A 26,979-nucleotide genomic window follows, 5' to 3' on the forward strand; every position below is an offset into this window, starting at 1 on the left:
CAGCAAAAAGTGCACCTTCTGCTTCTCCCTTACTAGGTTTACCAGGGAAAGAAGAGAGGAGAATAAAAGTAGATGCAGAAAGCTTAAAGAAAGCATGAGCCCAGAGGGCTGGTGGACCAGCAGGGTGGGGCAGGGCACAATATGCAGCTGTCCAAGAACAATGGAATGAAGCTTCTGCCTTCCAAGAAGGACCTGGATCGCAGGGTTCTTTGTCACATAGAGCCAGGTCCTCATTTCTAAATGAAGCATTTTGAGAGTTAGTCCCCAGTAGTAGGTAAGTCATATCCTGTCCTCATCAAAAATGCCTTCCAATAGAAGGACAGGCCCTGTGGATGGCAGAACATACTTTATATGACCAAAATCCCTAGGTTCACTGAAAATCCAATCTTCATTCTCCTAATTGTCCCCAGCTGCCATTTGAAAGGAACAGTTTATGGGGAATACATAATGCTACTCCTATCCCTGGAGAAATCTGGCTCCTAATGCTGCAGTGCACATGGTAGTGAGATATTAGCAAAGCTCATCTTAGGATAAGCCCTCTGGGAAGCTGTCAGACACTGAGCCTCTCAGAAAGTTAAAGTAGCTTATGTTCAACAAAGTGAGTATAAATTAGCTCAGTGAAAATGCCTTGGGCAGAAGTGTCTGTTACCTAAATAACAGATCTAAATATCAAAGGCTATCTGTCAAATCCTTCCATTAGTCAGAACCACAGAGAGAAGTTGGAGGTCTGGAAGAGACCAGGTGGATTAAAATGGTTAATATTTGAGTAGAACTAATCTGCTGTGTTGATTGGGTGCAGAGCAAACAGATGAAGCTAGAAGTCCAGTGGTAGAGCTCAGGGTAGCTAAAGGACGGGGCTGAGATTGAATCAGAGACAAGAGATGAGTGCAGGCCTCATCTGAAATGTAGGAGTGCTGGTTTTCATTGCGGGGCCCATGTGTTCTGAGGGTAGTGCCCCCTCCTTGATGCATTTCCAGTGAACCTGAGGGATGAGGGTTCAGTCTAGTTCTAATCCTGGCATTTCTGCGGGATATATATGTACCCTTTTTCTCACTTTTTGTTTAGTTCATGGTTTGGGTAATAGTATGGCAGTAATTGCTCAAGAATCTCTGTGTTTTTTGTTTGCATTGCTCTCTTGATTATAGACCTGGAACTAATCCCTAACAATACCCAGGAAGCTTTTTTCCCTTGGGTCACCTGGAGAAGTAGCTTGGGTGGGAAGATGACAGAGGAAAGGTGGGCGGAACACAGGTTTCTGGTATCCTGGACTTCATTCTCCTAATTGCCCTGTGCTGCTAACTCTCCCTGCATAAGTGAGCAGAGGGGACAGCAAGCACAGGCATCGACTAAACCCATGTTAAATGAGATGCCACTGTGTTTTGTGGTGATTTATGCCCTTCGATGTAGAAGTTGTGATATGTGGTGACCTTATCTTTTTGTAAGAAATGCATTTCATCATCAGGGCTGACCCTGAACTGGCAGGAGGAGTCTTAACTCCTTTTCCTCAGTTTTGTTTGGTGGTGTTTGTAGAGGCCAGCATCCATTTGTTTGTGTGGTCCTCAGTGGCTGAGCAGGAAAGGCTAGGCTTTGCTTCTCTGTGCAAACCCAGTAAGGCCAGAGTCTCATTCATTACTTCCAGGAGCCTGCCTTGTCACCAGCTATTTTAAGGGAGCTGCAAGGGCTTCCCCTTTCTGACTGCTAACAGTGAAACCTAGTGGGAAACACTCTGGTTACTTCAAAGCCATCAGCTACTAGGGAGAAGTAGTACAGTGAGATTGAACAAGCTTGGGCTCAGGCCCAGAGAGACCTCAATTCTATCCATGACTCTCCTATTTAGTATGTGGGTTCCCTGCCCATCAGTTTCAGATTCTTCATATATAAAAGGGGGATAATAACTATATTTTAGGTTGTTTAAGGATTAAATAAGAGATGTTTATCAAGTACTCAGCATAATTCCTGGGACATTGTGGATGGTTATTTAATGCATGATAAATATGTACCTAAACTCAGCATCTCTATTGTCATGTTGCTGCCTTCCCCAAACAGAGCTATGTGTTCTTTTTTTTTTTAAAGTAAGTTTATTTTTTAAAAATTTTTATTTATTTATGATAGAAAGAGAGAGAGAGAGACACACACAGGCAGAGGGAGAAGCAGGCTCCATACACCGGGAGCCCGATGTGGGATTCGATCCGGGATCTCCAGGATCGCGCCCTGGGCCAAAGGCAGGCGCCAAACCGCTGCGCCACCCAGGGATCCCGAGCTATGTGTTCTTAAAAGAATTGCCATAATCCAAGGACCAAGAGGCCCTGTCCTCTACTTACCCAGTAATTCATTTATGCTAACTCCATTTTCCCCTCCTCTCTTATACTTTCTTCCAGTCCTTTTTGATTCTAGATATGCTTTTCTCCTAGTTGTGCTTTCTTCTTCTTAGAACATGGTATCTATCGAACTTCTTCTATGGACCAAGAAGGTAAAAATCCTGTGCTTCCATGCATCCTCATAGAATGTGTGTCTCTTTGAGACTAAATGGACCAAACTTGGATTACACCAACCTTAGTCCCTGGAGGAAAATTCTGCCTATGTGCCCACTTCCTCAGACTAGAAAATCTCTGGCCAGTGGCCATAGCTAATTCCCTAACATCAGGCTGTGGCACAGAAAGGAGCTTGCCAGCACTTGTTGGCTTTGCAAAGAGCTGGTTCTGTTTTCTTACATATTGTCTGCCCCTGCCTTCTCAGGGGCTTCCTAGGCTGCAGTGAGTGGGCAGCGCAGTCAGAACAACCTGGACCGGGATCCCTGGGTGGCGCAGCGGTTTGGCGCCTGCCTTTGGCCCAGGGCGCGATCCTGGAGACCCGGGATCGAATCCCACATCAGGCTCCCGGTGCATGGAGCCTGCTTCTCTCTCTGCCTATGTCTCTGCCTCTCTCTCTCTCTCTGTGTGACTATCATAAATAAATAAAAAATTAAAAAAAAAATAAAAAAAATAAAAAAAAAAAGAACAACCTGGACCAAAGCCGAGAGGTGGTATGGAAAATGCCAGAGTGGGTGTGGGGAGACAGCGATAACACTTCAGCCAGTGGACTCTGCTTTGGGGGTAGGCTGTGTCCCTTTTTATTCTTGTTAAAAGGGCTTTGTTTCTCCCTTTAGGAGGGGACAACAAAAATAGGAAGGATTGACTCAGAACAGGAACAGGATATTGGTAAGTGATAGAATATTTGAGTCTGACACTGGCAGGTACTCATGCCTAACCAATCTCTTAAGAGGAACCTGATGATGCTCTGGGAGGAAGGAATCTTTGAAGATCAAGAGGCTGTTCCTCTTTTGCTGCTATGATGTGGGTGTGTGTCAGAGACATGATAGAAGGAGACCCAGATGGTGGGAAGATCCAGGTCTGGGTGGTTTCAGGTGGTGGCTCTTCTCTCCTGTCATAATGTAAGATCTTCCAGAGTGGATTCTGATCTCATAGAAAGGGTGTTTCTCTGGGTTGTCTCCCCACCCCACTAACCTCCATCTCTTGTGTAGTCCTGCAGGGGCAATGGATTGAGAGAGATCACTGCACTATCACCAGTGCCTGTGGGGTAGTCATTCTGCGGCCTGCCCGTGGGGCCCGCTGCACAGTCAATGGCCGGGAGGTCACTGCCTCCTGTCGTCTCACCCAAGGTAAGACTGCTTGTAGCCCTATTTATGCCAGAATGAGTGATGGACTCACTCCATTCTCATGGGCCAAACCCAGAGAGCTTAGTGGAGCAGGCTTTAAAGATGGGGCACCCAGTCCCATCTCTCCGCAGACATCTCTGCACCCAGAGATCTGAAGATTTCCTAATACCACTCTCTTCCCATAAACAAGGAAGCCCCAATTCCAGGGTCCCAGGGTAAAGAATGATTCTCTGAAATTTGTACCTATGTTTGTTACCTCTGTGTCCTTGGGGGAGTCCCTGAACCTCAGTTTTCTCATCTGTAAAAGAGCAGTAAGAGGTTTGTTGTGAGGATTGAATGAGTTAGTTCATGTGATCTTCACAGTGTCCTTGGCACCTAGTAAATACTTATTATCATTATTACTATTACTGCTCTTGTTGATCTATTCAAATTCTGTCTCTCCTCTAAGGCTGAGCTTAGATTCCTACTCTTCCATGAAACGTTCCCTCACTATTCCACAGGGAATCCATTTTGCTTTCCCTTGGAGTAGTAGAACTCCTGTTCATTTTGTTAATTCAGTACATAAGCTGTGCAATAACCAATTACTCTTACCTAATTTATCAACTTGTTGAGGGCAGGATTTTGTCTCCCAGAAAGGTGCTCTGCACATGGTATGTACTCAAAACGTGAGCTATGGGGGTGCCTGGGTGCCTCAGACAGTTAAGCATCTGCCTTAGGCTAAGGTCATGATCCCAAGGTTCTGAGATCAAGCCCTGGGTCAGGCTCCCTGCTCAGCAGGGGGTCTGTTTCTCCCTCCCTCTCTGCTCTTCCCTTGATTGTGCTCTCCGGCTCTCTCTCTGTCAAATAAATAAATAGAAAGAAAATAAATAAGTAAATATTTATATATATATAAAATATATATATAAAATATATATATAAATATTTTTAAAAACAACATAAAAAATGTGAGCTGTTGATGAATTCTCATCTGTCTTTGCCACAGGAGCAGTCATAACCCTGGGGAAAGCGCAGAAGTTCCGATTCAACCACCCAGCAGAGGCCGCTGTCCTGCGGCAGAGAAGGCAGGTTAGTGTGCTATGTTTTCAAGGTAGCTACCAGCCTCCCTGGTTCTCCTTTTTTTTTTTTTTTTTAAGATTTTATTTATTTATTCATGAGAGAGACAGAGAGAGAGAGGGAGAGAGAGAAGCAGGCTCCATGCAGGGAGCCCGACGTGAGACTCGATCCCGGGTCTCCAGGATCACACCCTGGACTGAAGGCGGTGCTAAACCGCTGAGCCACCCGGGCTGCCCCCCCTGGTTCTCCTTTTTAAGGGACAAGTTTGAGCTTTGGTCCTCTTGGAGTAGAGATGATGACAGCAATCTCACTGCTTTTCTTCTTCATTCCTAGGTTGGAGAGGCTGTCGGTGGCAGTGGCTCTTTGGAATGGTTGGACTTGGATGGAGATGTCACTACCTCCCGGTTGGGTATTAGCCCTTTGCTTTGGAAGAAAAGGTGAAAAACATGTGCTCATTTTGCTGTGGTACCTATTGTTCTTACTTCTTCGTTCATTACAACATGGAGTGGTGGGGTAGGGGAGGTGAGTGTAGCAGCAAAGCTCTGAATGAGGCCTGTGCAAGTGTTTGAGAGATCTTGAGCTAGCTGTGTAGCTTGTAGTTGTTAGGGAAGCAGTCTTGGCCCTCATGCATTTCCTCTTCAGTATTGCAACTGTCTTCATCACTGAAAGGAGTATATCACTGGATGTTTCCTATGACCACTTGCCTCTGTCAAGATTTGAATGTGACATGATCTTACATACCTTTGAAATTGCTTCTGAGCTTACCTCCCTGTATTCCCCTTTAAATTCTAGACTGTCTGTATGTGGTCTCACAGGGTGTGTCAACTTCCAGGACCATTGGCTTCCTCCAAATTTTTAAAGATAATGTGGGACTGAATCTTTTTTTTTTTTTTCTCTTAATGCCAGTGGTCCTGAACTACACATAAGAGGGTCAGAAACTCCAGGAACAATATGCAAATATCTTGAGGTTCTGCCCTTTCATACCCACTTCACCTGCATTGTGACCACAGAAGCATGGAGTCAAAGTTATATATGTGATTGGTGGCAACTACTTTTCTTCATAGTCATTCTTGATCCATTTCTACATAGAGTACCCTCCCAGATCTATGTCTCATAGGTCTGATACTGGGAACAGTGGTGTCCCTCCTGTAAGTCAAAGCAGCCTCTGACTTGGGGACATTCTGTAGAAAATGTCAGCAGGAGACTCAGGGTCTGTGAAACCACTGGTGATGGGAAGCTGCCCAGCACCATGAGCATGGGGCTCTGGGAGGGTTATAATGGCCCTTTCCTTCAGAGGGATCTAGCTGCTCTTTTCTCAGGCCAGGAGCATTTTTTGGCAACTGATGGCAGTCTTGGGTCTGACCTTAGTGGTGAGGGGTATTGGCTGTAGGATTAGAGGTGCTATGATGGAGGGAGCATCAACAGCAAGTTCCTCACATGCAGGCTACTAAGGACCAAAGGATGAGGCAGGGTCTAAGGCAGAATGGCCCCAGTGTTTCATGACTGAGGCCTCTGTGGGGTGACAGGGAAACTGGGAGAGATGATACAAGTGGAGCGTATCAAGGACAAGGCAGACTAAGGAGTGGCCGGAGCTTTTGTTTTGTTAGAGTGTAGTCATGAAAGAAGGCCTCGTCTCAGGGCAGGTTTTTGATGAGAAGACACATAGGAGCTCTTTCCTAGAGTTCACAGGTATATGGAGAACAACTCTGCAACTTAATGAGCTGTGATACTGAAGAGTTGCACTGGAGTTAGATAAAGCTGCTTACATCATGAGTTTCTGAAGTAAAAGCTGTGTGTGGCCTTAGGCAAGTTATTGAGTCTCTGAGTCTGTTCGTTCACATCTAAGTAAAGTAAAAATAAAGTCCAAGTAAAGATACTACCATCTGTCTCCAGGAAATCCTTGTGATAGGGGCTGAAAAAGCAAGTACACATGGAGTGCTTTTCCCTCTACTTGACACTGCCAGCCCTGCCGCTGGAGGCCTGTGTGCCAAGCTGCCCAGGCACACAACCTCCCTTTGATTTTCATGCCTCCCACCTTGTCCCAGCCGGGCTATCCACCCCAGAGAACACTGGTCTTTTCCAGCTCTCTTTAGGTCTTCTTGGGCTCTCTAGCCCCATGGGCACTGACGTGACCTTTCAGTAACACCAAGAATGCACCCTTTCATTCAGAGAGGGATTGGAGAATCAAGGCCTCTCCAACTCCCTGCCTCCACTCTTCAGCACTAGCTCCAGGAGCCTGTTGGCTGGGCTGGTCCTATGTAGCTACTGCTACCGTAGCTAGCATCTGTGTGCCAGCCCTTGCTGGAAGGGAAGTGGTGTGGGGCTCAAGCCTGTGATGGGCAGAGGGACTGGGGAAGGAACCCGTGAGAGAGGAGAAATCTCCATGTTGTCACCAGGGCTCCCAGACTGGGTTTGTGATTGTGTCTCCATGAGAGTCTCATCTGCTCTGGTGGAGTTAACTCTGAAGCCTCCCCTTGCCTAGAATTTTCTTCCCTCATTTTTCTCTGTGAAGGAGCACTCATAGGGAATCTGCAAAGCTAGAGCTAACTCCAGAGCCAAAGGAATTGGACAGCCTGCCTCTTTTTTTCCCTTTGCAGCAGTGATCTAGACCAGAGAGGAGTTTGTCCTTGAAAACCAATTTTTGCATTTTCCCCTTTGGAATTTTGGGGGCTTAACCTTAAGCACTTAGAGCCTAGGAGACCCTGTTGCTGCTGCCACTGCCACTGCTGCCTTAGTGAGTACACACTGCTGCATTCTGCTGCAGAAGCTGTCAGACCTTGAAGCAGCTGGGAGGGCCAGGAGAGAGAGTAGGGGAGGGCATGATGGAGTCCTGGCAAGCAGGTGACCAAGCAGCAGTGGGGAGATGCTGGAGTCACCCAAGATGAAAGGTAGTCATCTGATAGAGACAGAAGTCCTTGGCTGGCAGGTAACTGAAGACTTGCCAGTAGTAATCTACCCAGATATGTAACATAAGGTTGGTATTTTTTTTTCCACCTGCTTTCTGGGAGATGAATGATGTGTTTAGCAGAGGAGCCATTTTTCAGTCTGATGGCATGTGGCATCTCAGGTGAATGTGCTGGGTCTATTGTGATCATCCCAGACAGCTTCCCCGTGCAGATCTTGGTACTGTTCAGGAAGCTGCATTGGATCTGCAGAAACTGGCTAGCTGCTGGGGGAAGAGTAGAGGGAATCCTCTCCTGTGGAGAAGCAAATTGTGAATCTGAGGGTTGGGAGACAGGGAGAGAAGGAAGCTGTGAATACTCTCTGGGAATTAAGAATACAGATACCCTTCTTGCTCTTTGCATCTGATGGTCTGGGCTTTAGCTTGGTTTGTCTAAGACCCTTTGACGGTCATGTTTGTAATTCAGCCATATCTGTGGTCAGACAAAATTTGGAGTAGCAATGCAAACTATATATATGTATGTATAGTTTCCTATTAATGGCTTTTTCTATCTGTGTGGTGTTAACTGAGTTTCTGTTCTAATTGCTGTCCCTAGCCTTTTGCCTCACATGTGACAGAGGGTGCTTTCCCTCTTTCTGGTACATTCCAGTGTGTGTATTTTGCCTTTTGCTCATAGCGGTCAGCGTCAGTCTTCCCCAGAGCATACTCGCTCAAGGATCTGGGCCTAAGTCCTTGGACCCATTGTAGGTTGAGGCACCTCATAGCCTTCCTATGGAAGAGATTGCTATTGTGTCACCTCTTACCCACACTCTCCAACCTCCCCATTCATCCTTCATTCTCCTCTTAAGGTTGCATAAAGAAATCATCCTTTCCTTTAAGACAGAGGCAGCAAACTTTCTGTAAAGGACCAGATAGTATTTTAGGATTTGTGGGCTATACAGTCTTTGCTGTAGCTACTCGAGCAGCCTGGATAATACATAAGTAAATGAGTGTTCAATAACACTTTACTTAGAAAAACAGACAGTGAACCACATTTGGTCCATAGGCTATAGTTTATGGACCTCTGCTTTGATACACCCTCTGTGATTTCATTCTGCCTTTGTAAAGTAGTAAATTTAAGCCAGATGAACCCCCTAGAGTACTAGTGTTCAGACTATCTAGTGTCAAGTTATTAAGTGGGACTTAAAGAGTCATGGGATCCTGGGACTGGAATGCGGGCTAAAGGAAGGCAGACTGGAGCTTTTTTTATTAGCCCTCGGCAGCTCCTAATCTCTCCAGCCACTTCCTACTCCTACCATCCTGGAATGCCCATGCAGTTGCCTCCTTTAGGAACCTGAATGACAGGGATAGAGAGACCCTGCTGTGAGGTCCTTGCATAGGAGGCCATGTGTGACCAAAGGAAAAGCCATGCAGGTAGAAGCTATCAGGCTTCAGAGGATGGCTCTAATTCATCCATGGCCACACAAGAACCTGATGGTAGAATAAAGCATGACTGCAATCTAGAATTCTTTTTAAATTTTGTGTTATGGATAATTCCAAATATATAACCAGTGATCAAGTCATAGCTAATCTTGTTTCATTTATATCCCCACTCCCTTTCCACTCTCCCCTGTTCTCTCTAATCTGGATCTAAATAGATCCCAGACAGTTTCACCAGTAAGTACTTCATGTATATCTCTAAAAGTTATGGTAGAGTCTAAAACTCTTGAACCCTATTGTTGGGCTCATTCACTGAGAACTGCCCTCTAGTGGAGACCAGCTCTCCTTGGGTTCTTCTGCTACACACACAAATTCTCTCTCCTCTAGATTAACTGTCTTCTACTCCCAGGTCACAGAAGATTTCTGTTTCAGAAAATGGAGATGCAATCATAATGTCTGAATATGTAGGAGTTTCCACTACCTAATGTTTGTTGGAGCTTCTGCTGTACTCTGTTTCCAGCAGGTTTTAAGCAGATACCTTTTTATTTTATAGAGGACAACGCTTCTTGATTTAGCTAAAATGTTTGTTTTTTAAAGCTGCTTTTCTTCCTCTCTGGTCATTTTCCTTAACCAGAATGAACCTGTGTTTCTGGTAAACTCACAGTCTAAGAATATGCTAGTCTAAGGACAGTTCTCCCCTCCCATACTGTGACATCATGAGCTGCCTGTGACAGCATGCTTATGTGTCCCAAGTTGCCAGAATTTGAAAGCCCTCTCTGCCCTGTTGAATTTGGGGCTCTCAGAAAGGCTTAAGACTGCCACCGGTTTGTCCTGAACTAGGTTTGCATTTCCCTTGGGTAACCCCAGCCCCTCTGTGATAGGAGAGTGCTGGAAGAGCTGAGTGACGAGGACCACCAGCCACTGAGGGCTGGAGAGGCGCCCCACAGAGCCCAGATTCAGCAGCAGCACTACGTGGGGGATTTGAGGCAGCGAATCCTAGCGGGACAGATTAGAGCCAAACAGGATCTGGAGTTGGACCAGGCGCACATCAGCCGGCAAATTAAAGACAGTAGGTACCCAGTGCTCACCGTGTCTGCTTCACTTTCTCATCTCTTCATCTTCATGCTTCCATATCCCTCTATATTCTCTCCTTTGTTTTCTTTGTGATATGATGGAATCTTTGGTATTAGGTGTTCTTTCCCCTCTTTTAGAAACCAGAGGTTCTTATAAGGGACTGGAAGCAAGAATAAGGGGAAGCTACCTTCCTTATTGCCCCTCAGAGTGATGGACCCTCTGCTCTCTCTTCACGTGCATATTTATCCATGCTTTGCTGCCTGCCCCAGCATGTGCTAAGGCCTGGGGGCTTCCTTCTCTAGCCCTGTGGTAAGGAGGCCCAGTAGCTTTCATCCTACCATATCACCTCTGGCCAGCACTTCCCCTCCATTCATGTCCAACCACAGCCAGAGATGTCTGAATCTAGGCCACAGGGGCAGGGAGGGAGGTGCTGACCTTCTCTCATGGTGTCTTTGGTTCCCAGACCAGCAGTGGCTGCTCGGAGACGAGATCTGGCTGACCGGTTTGCAGCAGCAAGACCACGTAGCAGAGAAAGAACTCAAGGCCTGTGTGCCATCTGGTGCTTGGCTTCAGACAGATTCTGAGACTCAGCTATCCCCACTGGTCCGAAGTCAGAAGAGGGAAGTGAGACTGCGGCTTGGGTGCAGGAACGCACTTCGGGTGGCACAGCGGGACATCCGGCGAAGAAAGGCCTCCTTCCAGCTAGAGAGAATCAAGAAGCAGAGGCTACTGGAGTCCCAGAAGGGACTGGAGCCATCCAAAGCATCGTGTTGGCTCCAGGATGACTGCACCCAAAAGCCCCCATACTGGGTACCCAGCACTGATGCCATGCTCCCAGGACCTCAACATAGAAGCCGACTGCCAGGTTGCAGTTCTTTGAGCCTCCGAGGGCTCTGCAGCTGGTACTTTCCCCAGCTACACAGGTACAGCCAGTGGTGGTCACCTGGAATCATTGAGGTTTATGGCCTTCTTGCCCAGGCAGTGTTCTTTACTTCCCAGAGCTTCAGTTTCTCAATATGTGAAATGGAAAGATTTGCTTACTCCTCTCTTCCTGACCACTTTTTCCCTCTTCTGACTGCTCTTCTTTCTCTGTAGGTGAGATCTTCTAAGACTCAGGCTTTTACCTTCTCCCATTCTGAGTGGCAACCCTTGCTGCTTTGGTAATTTCCAAGTGAGACTCTCAACCTCATTTTTCACCTGCTCTTTAGATCCTGGCTATCCACATACATTTCCTTGTGTTTGTTCTGACACCACCTCCATCTCATCCCTCCTCATGCCTGATGTGGTTCCCACACTCTTCCTGTCTCTGCCTCCTGCCTGTCCTGACACCTTATGTGAGCTTCCTGACTCTACCTTCCAACTGGTGAGTGAGTAATGGAACCAGTGTTCCTTTTGACCTTGGTCCAATTGAGATCATCCTTGTTTGTTTTCTCCTTTACTCCTCGCATTTAGTCAAGGTGAGAATGAAGCAGGGGACTGTGTCTGCTTCTTTATATCCTCTAGGCCTAGCCCAGGGCCTTGCTAATAGTATGTAGATCATGTCTGCTGGTTCTGTTCGCTTACCTCTCTACGAGGCAGGCTTTTAAAAAAATTTTTATTAAAATTTTTCAAACATAAACTAAGTTGAGAGAATAGTATGGCTAGCTCCCACATTCAGCAGTTACAAAGATTTACCATGCTTACTTTAATCTCTTTTCCTTCCTTTTTCTGATGAAGTATTTTTAAAGCAACTCCCAGATATCATGTCATTTCAATCCTGTATCAAGTATACACTTCTAAAAAAATAAGGACTTTTCTTATAACCACATTGTCACTATTCACCTAACAAAATTAAGATCAGTTATTCACTATTATCTAAAACCTAGGCCATATCAAATTTCTCTGATTGCCTCAGAAATACCTATTTACAGTTGTTCAAATTAAGATCCAAGTAGGATTCACACACTGTGTGTGGTTATATTTTTTCAGTTCCTTTTAATAATACTTTTGTTTCATTTTTATTTCTTCTTATCATTGATTTGTTAAAAGTGGATCAGTTCTGTAGAATATGCCACTTATAGATTTGCCTGTTTGATTCCTTGTGGTGTCATTTAGATTGTTTCTCTACTCCTCATACTGCCTATTAAGTGCAAGTTTTCCTAAAATCATAATTAGATTCAGATTCAGTTCAGTCTTTTTATAAGATAAATAAATTGAACAGCAGAGTGTACCTGGGCCTCTCTGATACCAGGATTGTAGTCCATAGTTCCTTTTTGTACCTGTAGAGCTTTTCTCTGACCTCAAAGACTAGAGAGAACAGTGACATTGACCTAGTTCTAGTCAACGTTTTTTAGAGCAAACTAAGCAGAACTTCACATTCCCTCTGTGAGCAGAAAATAGGGACCTATTACTTTCCTGAAATGGTTTTCCTTGTCTCCACAGTATTTTCCTGAATCGGGATCCCTCCACCATGCCTGACCCTACTGACCAAATATCAGAGAAAATTCCATCAGAAGAGTATTTCCCCCAGGCTGCTGCTTACCCTCCAAGGACAGGACACTTCAGTAAGAATGCCCACTGTTCTTCAGGCAGGGGGCCTCTCTGCACTGCCAGGGGGGCCTTGGCAAGGAAAGGAGCCTCAGTCTCAGGCACCTGCCTCACTGTGAGTTCTGAGTCTGCCAGCATCCAGGAAATGGAAAGAGCGGGTAAGCAGCCCTGTCGGATGGTGTCTCAGAGCTTAGCATCTCTGGATCATTCAGTTAACAAGCTAAAGCCAAGGGATAATAAGCCAGTTGCACTCACTCCCTCCACCTATATCAGGTGGGGTAGGGGACTAGCAGACTCTGACCACACACGAGCTGAGTGGCAAAAAGAAGAGAACCTTGGAACCCACAAGACTGCTAAAGGAGCCTGTTGCAGTTCCTCACAACCCTGTGGACCCAAACAGGCATCTGGGCATGGAAAGGCAGCCGAGATTTTCTGGGTGGAATCCAAACCACCTTCTCAAAGCAGGGCATCAAAAAGGCAGCAGAGGGTGCTGGTCAAAGACATTGTAAAAAAGTCCTCTTGTTTGCCTCATGGCAGCCCATTGAGGAGGCAATACCACGTGGGAGACCCAGATTCCACATCCTCACTCACAGATTCCAGCCCAAGAGTTGATCATATAAGAGATAGAAATGGGGACTTATCTGATACAAATAGCAGGTACTCAGTGGATTCTCTCTCCTGTGTCTATGCCAAAGCCCTAATGGAGCCACTGAAGCCAGAGGACCCCCAGGGGAAGGAACAGGGTCTTCCAGAGCCAGAGAATTCTGAAAGTGATGACAGCCAAATATCTGAGGACTCGCTGGCTGAGAAGGGGTATGAAAGCCCACCAGACAACCCAGGGAGCAGTTACCTCCCCAGTGGTCATGGCCACCCCAGGACCAGAGTTATGGCCTCTGTGAGGGGCTTTACCACATCCTCAAACAGTGGACTATTCACCCAAACTCACAGGAGCTTTTCCCTGGATAGCCTGATTGATGCCAAGGAGGAGCTGAGGGAAGAACAGCAAGAAGAGGGTTTCTTCAGTTCAGCTGACGAGATGCCCACAGAGACTTTTTGGCACCTACAGACCTCCAGTCTGCCCATAGTAGAACAGGAGGCAATGTGTAGACTTGGTCCCATCAGCAATGGAACGGTAGCCAGGCTGGATGCCATCCTGCCAATGAGCAGTTCATTTTACCTTGGTCCCCCGCCCCAACCCCCCTGTGAGCAACCTGAGTCAGAGGTAGAGGCAAGCTCCTCTGAACAGACAAACATGCTCCAAGGCCTGCAGCTTTCAAGAGGGAGTCCTCTGTTGTCCATGGATTCCTGGTTTTCCTGTGACTCTAAGATAAATTCCAGTAGCCCCTCAGGAATAGTGGGTTCTTTATGTCCAAGTCCTGATGTCCAGGAATCTCAGCCCCATGGTTGGGAGAGGCCTGGACATGGGCAAAATATAGAAGAACTAAAGCCATCAGGGGCAGAAATACTCCTGCCCTATACCTCCAAACTACCCCAAGGTGGTACTGAGCTGCCCTGCTGTGTAAGAGGTGTGTACACAATCCCTGCTTCTGATACATCCAAGCTATCATTTTGGGGGTCTCATAGGCTTCTTCAGCCACGAGTTGCTGGCATCTTCCAGGCCAGAGGTATCCCTGACACAGCCCAGGAAGGCAACTCTGAAGCATCCAACAACTCCAGTGTTTCAAGTGTTTTGGCTGCCTCTGCTGCCTCATTCACTCATGTAGGCAGTACCCACGAGAGGGACTGGGGTGCCCTTCAGCAAAAGTACCTCCCTGAACTGTCCCATCCCGTGTTGGAGGCTATAAGAGAATCCAGGCCAACTTTCTCCTCCCTTGAGGAAGACTCTGCTTCCTTGACACAAGGTTCTGGCAAAGAAACAGATACGCTGTTGCCAGTTGGTTCTGGGGTATCTAGCAGTCTGGATTTCAGCAACTTTCCTGTCCATTTATCCAAAATTCAGTGTTTGAGAGCAGAGAAAGAACAGGACAGTTTGAGTGCAGAGCTAGAAGGTACTTCAGATTTCTTTACAATTAGAGAGAAAGAGGTGAGTCATAGTGGAACTTACTCAGCAGATGTAGAATCATTGACTTCTGGAACTACAAATGTTGTACCAGTCTTTGCAGCAGAGAGCAAGATGGCAAATTCCATGAGAGAAGTATGTCAAGTCAAGCAGAACAACTTGGAAGAGTCTTCTCAGAGTAGTGGAAAGCCTCAGAGGATGAGTTCCTCTGATGAATGTTTTTTCTTGAAAAGTCCTTGTCACAGTAATATCACCATAGTCAGTAAAGAAAACCACTGGCCCCAGGGCTGGGCTCCTCCCATGAAGAATAGTGCAGCCCAGGAGGGGCAGTTAAGTCACCCTGGCTACCCGCCCCTGCAGGAAGAGAAGGTAGACTATCAGGAAAGCTCCAGGGAAGTGGTTAGAAGGCACCCAAGTGTTTCGTTTGCATTTCTGTCAGGTCCAAAGATGTACCCCCACTCTGGTGCCTGGAATCCACTCCCATCTTCCTTGCAGCCACCTCCCTTGGAGACATTCTATGTGACCAAAAGCCGGGATGCCCTGACAGAAACTGCCTTAGAGATCCCGGCTTGCAGAGAATCAAGAGTGCCTTCCCCATCCCCCAGAGAAGCCTGGGGCTTTGGTCATGACCACCAAGTTCTCCAAAATATTTATTTTAAGAATAATTTTCCAGTGCTGTTACAAAACCAGAATTCCAAGACTGCCTCATCTCAACAGGTCACAGCAGGAAGGCCAGTTGATCTGAACACCAAGGAAGTTAGCAGAGAAAGAGGGAAGTGCCCTGGAAACATTGAAGAAGAAAGCCATAATTCAGTTTATTTTTTTGTTGCTCAGAACAAACATTTTCTTTCATCTACTAGCACAAAAGTATGTGAATTTGAAAATCAAGTTGGAATTTTAAATAATCACAATCTTTCAGCACTTAAGGAGAGAGAAAAGGCCACTGTACAGTCCTGTTGCAATATTTGCTCAAGCCATTCTAGGTCTAGGAAACCTCTCCTTGTTTGTGAGTCTGAGGCAGATGGGGAAGAAGAGCAGGATCACAATGTAGTTCTAAGACAGACCCAGGCCTTAGATATGAACAGACAGTTTCCTTCTGGGGCCAGGTCTGATTTCATCTATGAAACCATCAATTTAGCCCTTGACAACGATATGCTGGGGGAAGCTGCTATTTCTTTGCAGTCCAGATCAGTACATCATAGAGTAAGTGGTCCAAAGATAATGGCCCCAGATGAGAGTCCAGCCCACAAGGGTGAGAGGAAAAATGAATCTGGGCTTCTTGGGAAAGCTTTCCATCCCAAAGATAGCTCAAAAGAGTTTAAGCATCCAAAGACAGAGTCTATATATGAAAGATTCCAGTCAGTTACATGCTCTCAGGAAAAAAACCTGAATGAATCCAAAGGCCCCGGAAGGTCAGAAGAAATGTTAAGCCCCAAAGAAGAACCTTCTGGAAAGAAACAGAATAAAAGAGTTAACAGTGGTGATGAAATGGCCAGGCTAATTAGGAGTGTAATACAGCTGGAAGATGGCATCTTGGAAATTGAATCCAAGCAGAATAAGCAGCTATCTGCTTCCCAAACACTGGGAGTCGGTAAGGAGTTTGTGTTCTGGGACCAGAGGGACCAGGAGATGGCTGACTATGTCCTGAGGCCAAGCAGCTTTGGAAACTACGTGTCTTTGAAGGATCAGCCATCTTCTCCAAAACAGACGGATGACGTTACCTTTAGGGATAGTGAAGCTAGAGAAATGGAGGTTGACAGTAGCACTGGGGAAGGTCTCCAGGCCCAGAAAATCACCTTGAGCCCCTTTAGGTCAAGGGAATGTATACAAGACACTAAGTTTGCAAAAGAGGACACTTGCCCAGCTGTATTAAACAGATCCTCCAGGGACACTTGTGATTATGTAAGGACATGTACAGTTTGTAGAGAGTTCACAGACACTTGTGCTAATCCAAGAACCAAAGCACTGGCTAGTGCTCTGCCACTGCAGCCCAGCCCCAAGATGTCTTCTGAGAAGGAGAGTGAGGCAGAGAATGCATCTGCAAGCCCCCCCACAAGGCAGCCTTGTGGCTTGGGAAGTCTTGAGGAACTGGAAACTGTGAAAGATTTTTGGGAAACCCAAGTTGCCAAGTGTATAAGTAGTTCTAAACAAGAGGAGCCTAAAGTTCAAGGTAGAGTTGAAGAAATGGCTGTGCGAAGAGGAGGGAACCTACAAGAGGAAAATACAGTGGTTTCACTGATTCAGCAACTTCCTAGCCCAAGCCAGTGCTGTATCGGCACATCTTCCAGCCAGGAGATTGGTCCATTGCTGAGCCAGCCAGATTTCTCTGAGGCTCCTCACGGAAACCTGCATAGTTCCTTGCCCTTGAATTCTCCAAGGCTGCCAAGAGACTGTCTTCATGTACACGATACTGTAAGCATCTCTTCAGTTGACTATGTACTGGATCCCACAATTTTGAAAATACCTAACAGTCCCTTGGTAACTGGAGCAGAAAGTCAGGACCTGTGTGGCGAGCCCCAAAGCCATAGCCCTCAGGGAACTATTAGAGAGGGCTCCTCCTCGGCACACTCTGCTTGGTGTGGGTCTGTGATATCCACGTCCATGAGATCTCATGGTCAATTCTGTGTATCAGAGAACATTCCCCTGGGGGCAGAGGGCAAGAGATCAGTAAGTACCCAAGACCAAGGAGGGGACCTCAGAAGCATCTTGATGGGCTTGAGTTCCAGAGATGGTTTTGCTTCTGAAGCTGAGGCAGCTGTACAGAGAGGAACAGAAAGAGCCACTTCCCTGAACAGGGCCTCTAGCCCACTTGAAAAGAAGGCCAGCTGCCTCTTAGAAGAGGGTAACAGTCAAGGCTGTCCGGCAGAGGAGGCTGAGGATCTCTATCTTCCTAGTGGTACATTCTCAGCACCTGTGTCCCTGCCAAGGATGCCTCTCCCAGAGCGCTGTGCTCATACATCCATGGGCTTGGGTGTGTTGGAAGAGATCACACAAGCACAAGCCGAGGGAAAGCAGCTTCATGACTTGGGGGCTGGAGGCAATATTCTTCCATACTATGAGACTTTACTAGGACCTGAATGTTCTTCAGGGGTCACTGACCAGTCGTTGTCAGATAGGACCAGAAATGAGGCTGAAGCACAAAGATTTCATGTAGCCTCTCTCTCTGCTGAACCAGGACATCTATTGACTAATGAGAGGAAAGTTTCTCAGGCCACACCCCTCCCTGCAGACAGCTTTCAACATCTGCCCAGCACAGAGACTCACATAGTCCCACAGCCTACCTCACAGATTTCCTCCCATGTAGCCCCAACTCTAGGAAAAAGCTATTGTTCTGGAGAATTGAGACTTTTTCTGGGAGCTGGTGAACAGTTGGTATGTCACTCCAGTTCTTCTGGAATCATAGAGAAAAAGAAAAAAGCAACCACAACACCTTCCTCTGCTGATCCTGAGAGCTCAGGCAATTTTCCTTCAGTAGCTGTAGAGGACAGGAGGGAAATACCAGAGAAAGTAGTGGCTGCCTTACCTTCTTGGACCCCTCTGAATGACCCTGGCATGATTCCTCACAGGGGAAGCCATTCAGCTCTGCAGGCGACTATAGAGGCCACGCTCCCTGGTGGTCAGGAGAGCAGCCCAGCACATCAAGAACCTAGAATTCTAGATACCACTTATGGAGGAAGTTCAGGTAATGTCTTAGTGGCTGCAAAGGGAGGAAAAACAACCTGTTTTGAAAGTCAGCTTGTGACCTGTGATGTTCAGAATTCTGTCAGCCTTTCAGGGTGTATCCAAGACTACGCTCCATGCCTTGAGGCTTTCACTGGCTTAGAAGAAGGGAGGGCAAGTCCCAAACAGGGTACCAACCTGCCTAGAGCTCTGAGAAGGGTTGAACTGGAAGCTCCCTCACAGCAGCATGTGAAGAGGAAGGAGAGTGTTGGCTGTGGGCTGGCGGAAACCTGCCATGGTGGCAGCAAACATTCTAGACTGACTTCATTGCCAGATCAAAGACCTAGCCCAAGTCCTGGGGGAGTTCAGGAAGAAGCCCAGTGCAGATGCCCACGGGAAGCTTCATACTGTGTTGTCTTCTTAGGGAACATTGAACACAGCAGGACTCTTAGTCTATCTAGGGGGCAGGAAGACAACAGAACAACTCCTTGCCATTTGTGCAATCCTAAACCCATTGCTTCTCTTATCTCTTTCTCCCCACTCTCCACTTTACCGGGTTATAGAGATGGTGACTTGGGAAAAGAGAGTTCCAAGGCTGCCCTCCACACTCTCCAGCCACCCTGCATAATGCCTTCCAGAATCAGTGGAATGGATGAGAGAGGAGAAAGCTGTTCCAGGGAACTTGAAGGGCTCTTGGCACCTGGCCTTGAGCCCAAGGTCATTCATAGAGAATTTGGGCCAACAGACAGCAGCACTCAGGAGCCTTCTGCTTCTGCTGCTGTCCTATCTCTGGTTCAAGGAGTCAGCTCCCCTTCTGCCCCTGGTATGAGGACAAGTTCACTGAGCCACTCAGTGGCTGATGGAAGCTCAAGGTCAGTAGAGGATCCTGAGAAAGAGGTGGCTGAGAAGAAACCCAGCACAGAGCTTGAGACTGCCTTTTCCTCTGCAGACATGTGCTCTGAGCCACTGAGGAAATTTCAGGGCAGCTCTGTAGGTGGCCAGAATACACAAGAGTCTCAAACCAAGCCAGAACTACCTTTAACAGTGGAGAGACCACACACCCTGAATTTAAGTGAAGGATCTGTTGAGAGTGAGCTTCCAGGGGAACCACAGCATGGATGTTTAGGAAATGTAATCCAGCATCTTCCAGAAAAGCCACAACTTTCCACTGAATTCAGAGATCACAGTGGCTTGGGTCCCCAAGCTAAGTTTGTAGCAAAGTTAAAACACATCTCCAGGCACCAAGCTGATGGTCCTTGGGAGGAGGAGGGTCAGCAGAGAGACCAGGCTTTGAGTGGTAGTAAAGAGCCTGCCCAAGACAGGAGTTCTCAACCTTCCCATGAAGGTGGCTTGGATGGCTGTCAGATTAGAGATGCAGGCACGGAGGAGGCATCTACAGCCAAGTCCTTTGTGTCTAAGATGTTCTTGACAGGCTTCGAAGATTCAGCCACCATGCCTTTGGGACAAAGTGGAGCCCCACGGCTCACACCCCAGAGTCCTGGCCTGCCTGCCTCTGGCAGGGAGCAGCCAGCTCCCCACCACAGGTGCTCACTTCCTGTGATTGCAGTCTTCTCTGGCCCCAAACACTCCAGGTCCTCCCCCAGACCACAGTTCTCCGTGGTCAGCTCTTCCCGGTCTCTTCAGGAGCTGAATTTGTCTGTGGAGCCCCCTTCCCCCACAGATGAGGATATACAGGAGCCTAACAGATTGTGGTCTCCACATCACAGAGACTATTTCTCGGATGAGTCAGCAGTGAGAACATCTCTGAAAGCTGAGGGCTGCAGTCAGAAAGCCTCATCTAACGCGGACAATAGGACTGATAATCACTGGCCCCCAAAACCTACTACCCCTCCTTACCCAAGGTCATCAGCTCTTTCTTGCATGCCAACCCCTGATTTCATGGCCAGCTGGACACCCAGGACCCTGGAAGAGTCCTGGCAGGAAAATCTGGAGAGACCGGGTAGCCAGGCGAGGCCTGAAAAGTGGCACTCCGAGGCAGACAAAAAAATGTTACACTTTGACTCCAGTGACATCAATCCCTACATCCTCTCCTCCCATCCAGAGAGGCCTGTGCAGATTGGCTGGAAGCAGTATGTGTTTGGCAGTGCATTAGATGTCTCCTGCGGCCAGACACCCCAGGGCCTGATACCATCAAACAAAACGCGTTGTTCAAGCATGGACAAGGGCCTAGAACATCAGAACTCTCCACTGTACTCCCACCTCAGCACCCATGCCAATGCACGGGACCTGTCGAGCACACACAGCAGTATTGGAAATGCCCAGGGTTCATGTGAGGCCTGGGGAGTATGGGGTTCCTCATTTGCCTTGGGGAACCTCCACATCCTGAACAGCCCTGAAGGAGCAACCCCCAGTAAGGGTGCTGACAAGAGAGCCCAGTTCTGGGACACCCCTGATGAAGTAGGCTGTCTGAGGAATGATCCTCTCTTGGCTGAAGGAAGTGCGGCAAGTCCAGTAGATGAGATTATGCTGCTGTATCCATCAGAGGTGGGTGGCCCTGTGGGACAGTCCAGGATAAACACCTTGGAGCAGGGCACACAGACCCTGGGGTGCAGTCTCCACTGGAGCTCCACCGACATCTCTGCTCAGCCAGAAACCCGTGCAGTGCCAGTTTCTGGTCTGGTCTCCTGGACTAGCATGCATAATCTCTCTCTCCACCTCTCACAGCTGCTGCACAGTACCTCAGAGCTGTTGGGGAGTCTCTCTCAGCCAAGTGTGGCTGAAAAGGAGCAGAACATCAAGAGGGAGACCCCAGATGAAGTGACCCAGGCCCTTATGATAGATGGCTATACTCAGACCACCATGGACAAGGGCATCCAAACTGACCTGGCCTTTCCACCCCTGCACCTCCAGGCCCCAGAGGCCGGCCCTCAGGAGGTCAGTGGGGTCCTTGAAGTGCTGGGCTCAGATATTCCCATTATGTTCCCTCAAGAACGGGGACATGTCACGCATAACCTTCAGAAGAGAGAGACAGAGGAAATGACATCTAAAATGGCAAGGCCCTCAGAACTTCAGGAAGAAAGTACCCACTGCAGGCCACAGAGCCTTCCAGCATCCACATCCCACGTAAGGTTTCAGAAAGCCCACTTTGGGCAGAACCTCCCTTCTGTGAGCCCTCAGGCCTTTCCAGATGCCTCCCTGCCTCCCAGCTCCCAGCCAGAGGTGCCCTCCTGCCTGGCCGTTGGCAGCCCTAGCCTCAGCAGCTCCCAATCCCCAGAGCCCTGCCTCAGTGCTGCAGAGTCTGTCAGGGATCCTCAGGTCGAGAAGGGGCTGGGCACCATTGGTACATTGTTGGTGGACAGAGCCTCCTCCCCAATCCTCACACTTAGTGCCAGCACCCAGAGGTTGGGGTTCCCCTCAGACTCTTTATCTCTCACAGTCCCCTCAACTTGTCCTCCTGAAGGCCACCAGAAGCTTGTCTCCAGCCCAGACCTTCTCCTTGACACCTCTAGGTTTCCAGTGGTTAATAATCCTCAAACTACTGATGAGTCAGGTGGCTCCCAGAGAGTGGGGGCTCTATGTGGGGAAGGCAGAAGTCCCTTAGAAAGGAGTGATGGCAGGCCATTCCTCAAGATAAGCTCCCCAGATGGCCTACCGCAGAGCCCGAAACTCCAAGTTTGTTTGTTAGAGCAGCCGCCTCAGCAGCTTCAGCCCAGGACAACCACCTTGATCCAAAGTGGACTGCCACCACCCTCACTGAGGAGCCAGAGCCAGAGGCTGGCCAATGGCCTTGTGCCCGATGACCTGGCTTCCTTGGAGTGTGACCCAGTGAGCAGTAGGGGGCCAAGTCGATGGCAGAGCAAGACAGAACACGGGGATGAGAGTTCAGCATCTCCAGTGGAGCCACAACCCACTCTGGATTTTTTGTCTTCAAGGGAAGACCTCCAGCCCCTCATCCCTTGCCCTGTCTCTGGGTTGACTGAGGGCTCTGTCCACAGAGCCCTGTCCACAGGGCTCCAGGGTTCTGCTTTGGGCCCAACCGAGGCCTGCCAAACTGAGATGTTGCTGTGCTCTGGTTCCCAGGTGTGCGTGGCCCCTGAGCCCCAGCATCACAGCCTGAGGGACTTCCCAGTGCATAACAGATATACTCATTGGTGTGGGGTTCAGGATGGCTCCCCTGTGGGGCTAGGCTTGATGGAGTCACTGGGGCCCAGATGTGATCTTAGCTCTGGAGAGCAGGGACAGAAGCCCCTACAACCTCCTGATGACCAGAGCCAGGGTCCTCACTGGTCGCAGAGGGAGCAGATCCCCCTACAAGTGGGGGCCCAGAACCTCTCTCTCAGCATGGAGCTCACAGAAGCAAAACTGCACCACGGCTTTGGGGAGGCAGATGCCCTGCTGCAGGTGCTACAGAGCGGGACAGGGGAGGCGCTCTCTGCTGAGGAGCCTGTGCGGTCCACCTGGGAGGAGCTCTATGCCCGGTAAGGGCCCCTAGCCTGGCAGGGAAGGGCAAGGGGTGGGCTGAAAGAGAATCAGAGAAGGCTAATAGCTGTATATTCCTGTTTCCCTTGCTAAGCTCTGGGATCTTCCAGGGATCAGAGGTAGATCTTAAGATGAAGAAGGGCATTCGGGGCCAGCTTCAGTGAATTGATCACATTTTGTCTCAGGCAAAAACAAACCATTGAGACCCTCCGGAGAGAGCGGGCTGAACGACTTCAGAACTTGCACTGGATGCAGATCAGGCCCCGGAAACAACTGAGTCTCCTGCCCAACAGGGATCTCCCCACCCGGGACCTTGACCTACCCAGCAGGCGCCGAGAATACCTGCAACAACTGAGGAAGGATGTTGTGGAGACCACCAGGTAAGGATGGGCCCAGAACCCAGCAGAGAGCAGGTTGTATGTAGGGTGAGAGGGCTGTGGAGAGCAGGGCCTGGAGAGTGGAAACTGCAGCTTCCTTTGACAGGAGTGATTCCAGGAGTGGGCCCTCGGCTCCTTTTGGCAAGTAGAAGTCACTGTGGGAGAATAGGGCAAGGAGGGTGGGGAAGAGGAGGATGTGAGAGGGATAGCATGGGGGCAGAGGTCATGGGAGAAGGCAGACCGTGGCTGTGACCTACTGTGTAAGACAGTAGGCCTGAGCCTCAGAATGGGTTGTAAAACTAAACTGTAGGCAACGAGGATGGGTCCTTCCAGAGGATGGTATTAAATAGATCTGGGATGAGTAGCCCAAGGCTCTCACCCACCCACCCACAATGTTAGAGGGCATCTCTCCACCCTATGGTTTTCCTCAGGAGCCCAGGGTCAGCATCACGGTCTGCTCACCCCGCCTCTGACATAGCAGTGATGCTGCAAGAATACCAGCGTGCCCGTGAGAAGGCCAAGGTGGAGATTGCCCTGGCCCGGGACCGGCTACGGGAGAGGACTGAGCAGGAGAAGCTGAGAATCCGCCAGCAGATCATCTCCCAGCTGCTAAAGGTAGGGAGTGGGGCAAACCAGTGATGTCAGGGTAGGCCTAGACCTGGGGGCAGACATCAGACTGGGTCAGCCTTCACTGGGGCTGCCTCTGAGTCTCGGGATGTAGTATCTGGAGGAAGGTGTTGGACTCCATTGCACTAGGTCAAAGCTGTGCTCACTCTTTTTACACATCATCCTCCTCTGACTAGCTCCTGTCCCTAGGCCAGAGTCTGGGAGGAGGCAGCTTTGGTGTTTTTAGTTGGGGCAGGCATGTGGGGAGGCATGAGAGTTTCAGGTTGAGGTAGGAGGCACTGGGAGATGATGGGTGCTGGGGAAGTGGGAAGGGGTGGTGTCAGGGGTGGAGTGGGTAGTGAAGGGTATACCAGAAGCTGGTTGACAGCCCCCTGTCCTTCTCAGGAAGAAGAAAAGCTGCACACCCTGGCCATGTCCAACTCCCTGAGTACCAGCTCCAATGGAAGCCTCTCCTCTGGTGTTACCTCTGGCTACAATAGCAGCACAGCCTTGCCAGACCAGCTCCAGTCCCCAGACAGTGTGGTGAGTAGGCAGATGCTGGCAATGAGCCAGGGGCCAGAACCACTGAGGCAGGAATTGGGGCAGGAAATTCTGCCTCTTGGATGCCGCTGCTGACATGAGCCCTTCTCATGGATGATAGATAGCCTTTGGTTTTTCCCTTTAGTTTTGTCTCCCCCTCCCTGTTTATTCACCCAACAACTGTTTATTTTGTAAGTAGGCATTGGAGCCTCTTATAAGAGTGAGCAAAACCATTCTTGTCCTTAAATCTGTTAAGAGGGATAAATACAGTTTATTTTGTGATTATTTAATCACCATTGCAGTAAGTTGTATAAAAAAGGGGTTCTAAATTAACATAAAACGAGATCTGATCTAGCGTGGCAGTCAGCAAAGATGTTCTGAAGAGGGTGCGTTTAAACTGAGACCAGGATGGGTAAAAGGCATTTAACAGAGGAAGAGCTTAGTGCTGGGGAATTGGCCGTTAGGAGAGATTGGGGGCTGGGGAACACAGTCTTCCAGGCAGAGAGTATGGCAAGTGAAGCCCTGAGTTTGAGGAACTAGAAGGCTAGTGTGGCTGGAGTATAGTGAGACAGCAGAATGACTTGAGGAAGGACTAGGAAAGGTAAGATCACACAGACTGCTCCAAATTCTGGACCTTTTTGGATCCATGTGATCCATGTGATGACTCCTCAGAAGCTGGAGTAAAGCTTTGATGCAAGGGAGCAAGAGCAGGAGATGACAGGAGAAGGGGGCAGAGCAGCTGTGGGGAGAGCTGTTGATGAGCATTGCCTGTCTTAGAGCCCTGCCAGTGAGGATGAGCACAGGGGAATGCGGTGGACAGAGGACAGCTGCAGGGCGCAGGAGCCCACTCTGTGAGAGGAGGGGACAGGCTGGAGTGGGAAGCAACATGCACTTCTGGCTTGAGCAGCTGAAGGGCAGTGATGGCGGCAGTGGCGTGGAGCATTGGAGGACAGGTTTTGTAGGGAAGATGGCGAATCTGGTTTTGTACTTACTGGGTTTGTAGTGCCTGTGAGAAATGCAAGGGGAGCTTAGAAGTAAGATCTGGCTGAGGATATAAGATTTGAAATTCATGGGATCCCTGGGTGGTGCAGCGGTTTAGCTCCTGCCTTTGGCCCAGGGCGTGATCCTGGAGACCCGGGATTGAATCCCACGTCGGGCTCCCGGTGCATGGAGCCTGCTTCTCCCTCTGCCTATGTCTCTGCCCCTCTCTCTCTCTCTCTCTCTGTGACTATCATAAATAAATTTAAAAAAAAAGATTTGAAATTCATTTTATAGTAAAACTTCACATAGTAAGAAAAATAATATTTAGACATTAGCAAAGGACATACATCAAGTTTATCTTTCAGTCTCCTGTTTACCCTCCCCAGAAGCAATCATCCATCCTAGTATGGTGTATATTTCCAGAGGCATTCTGGAATACGTTCTTTGTTTTAATATCTATAAAAATGTGCATATCTTTAAATTTTCTTGTTTTTTATATGTACTTTTTCTATTTAAAATTTTATTTTTAAATTTTATTTGTTTTAATTTTATTTAAGTTCAATTTGCCAACGTATAGTATAACAGTGCTCATCTCATCATGCTTTTTTGTTATATATAAACATATATGTTTTTAATATATATATATATATATTTTAATCTCTTTGAGAATGTGCATATCTTTCTAAAGCAAATGCATGGCAGCATACTGTGCCTACTTTGTCCCTTTTCATCCTGAAGAATGTCTTTCGGACAGAAAATCTGCTGCTGACTCATCCTTTTTAACATCTAAGATAGTGTTTCCTTTTTCTCTTTGCATGTTTTAAAATGTAATATTTTGCATAGACAATCTATTCATATGGTAGAAAAGACAAAAAATACAGACATCTATAAAGTGTATAGGGAAGTACCTGTTCCTATCGCCTGAGAACCTGGTCCTCCTCCTTTACCCCACCCAAGGAAACAGAGCTGTTGTGCAGGGGATTGGGGGGAGGGATGCTATTCTCCTACCTTCAAACCTGGGGTTGATTTCAGTCTTTTGCTTCAATAAGTAACTTTGTGCATGTGTTGTTTCATACATGTACAGATATATGTGAGGTAGATTCCCAGAAGTGGACTCCTACAAATAGTATATGTATTTGAGATCTTAATATTGAGAAGTTTTACCTTACAGATGAGGTAAATTTATACTCCCACCAGCAATAGGGGGTAGACACCTTACCCTCACACTCTCACCAACATGTTATCAAATGCTTGAATTTTTACTGAGCTATCTGTTCATATTTTTGGCTTATTTCTCTATATTTTTCTTAACAATTTCTGGAGTTCTTCGTTTTCTTTTGACTTTGCTTATTGTGTTTGGAGCCATTCAGAAATTTTGATTTCTCAGTTTTCCTTTTTTTTTAAGATTTTATTTATTAATTTCAGAGAGAGAAAGAATGCACAAACAGAAGGAGGGGGAGAGGGAGAAGCGGACTACCCACTGAGCAGGGAGCCTGATGTGTAGGGCTCGATCCTGGGACCCTGAGGTCATGACCTGAGCTGAAGGCAGACGGCTAACAGACTGAGCCACCCGACACCCATGGTTTTCCTTTTAAGTGTCCATGTTCTGATCATAATTAGAAACACATTCTTTTTTTTTTTTAATTTTTATTTATTTATGATAGTCACACACAGAGAAAGAGAGAGAGGCAGAGACACAGGCAGAGGGAGAAGCAGGCTCCATGCA

General features: G+C 47.9%; 1 protein-coding gene and 1 long non-coding RNA gene across 6 annotated transcripts in view; one reads left to right on the forward strand and one right to left on the reverse strand.

Annotated features, from left to right (window-relative positions):
- The window catches only part of STARD9 (StAR related lipid transfer domain containing 9), a 136,571-nt gene that overhangs the window by 90,665 nt on the left and 18,927 nt on the right, over nucleotides 1–26,979 (forward strand). For all 3 annotated transcript variants that reach the window (XM_077880796.1, XM_077880797.1, XM_077880795.1), the window contains exons 17-26: nucleotides 3,146–3,197; nucleotides 3,521–3,658; nucleotides 4,638–4,720; nucleotides 5,042–5,145; nucleotides 9,911–10,098; nucleotides 10,567–11,026; nucleotides 12,525–22,748; nucleotides 22,935–23,129; nucleotides 23,558–23,741; nucleotides 24,138–24,275. In XM_077880796.1, the coding sequence (XP_077736922.1) occupies nucleotides 3,146–3,197; nucleotides 3,521–3,658; nucleotides 4,638–4,720; nucleotides 5,042–5,145; nucleotides 9,911–10,098; nucleotides 10,567–11,026; nucleotides 12,525–22,748; nucleotides 22,935–23,129; nucleotides 23,558–23,741; nucleotides 24,138–24,275 (11,766 nt within the window). The remainder of the gene's footprint in view (nucleotides 1–3,145; nucleotides 3,198–3,520; nucleotides 3,659–4,637; nucleotides 4,721–5,041; nucleotides 5,146–9,910; nucleotides 10,099–10,566; nucleotides 11,027–12,524; nucleotides 22,749–22,934; nucleotides 23,130–23,557; nucleotides 23,742–24,137; nucleotides 24,276–26,979) is intronic.
- On the reverse strand, nucleotides 4,911–10,247 carry LOC144303080 (uncharacterized). Of its 3 annotated transcripts, none has more exons than XR_013370105.1 (3): nucleotides 10,118–10,247; nucleotides 7,703–7,905; nucleotides 4,911–5,414 (listed from the first exon to the last, which is right to left on the reverse strand). It is a non-coding gene; the product is annotated as an uncharacterized LOC144303080 (long non-coding RNA). The 3 variants fall into 3 exon arrangements; XR_013370104.1 differs by lacking the exon at nucleotides 4,911–5,414 and adding an exon at nucleotides 5,439–6,549; XR_013370103.1 differs by lacking the exon at nucleotides 4,911–5,414 and having other exon boundaries at nucleotides 7,679–7,905.

The sequence above is a fragment of the Canis aureus genome, chromosome 32 (genome assembly GCF_053574225.1).
Source record: "Canis aureus isolate CA01 chromosome 32, VMU_Caureus_v.1.0, whole genome shotgun sequence".
Taxonomy (NCBI): domain Eukaryota; kingdom Metazoa; phylum Chordata; class Mammalia; order Carnivora; family Canidae; genus Canis; species Canis aureus.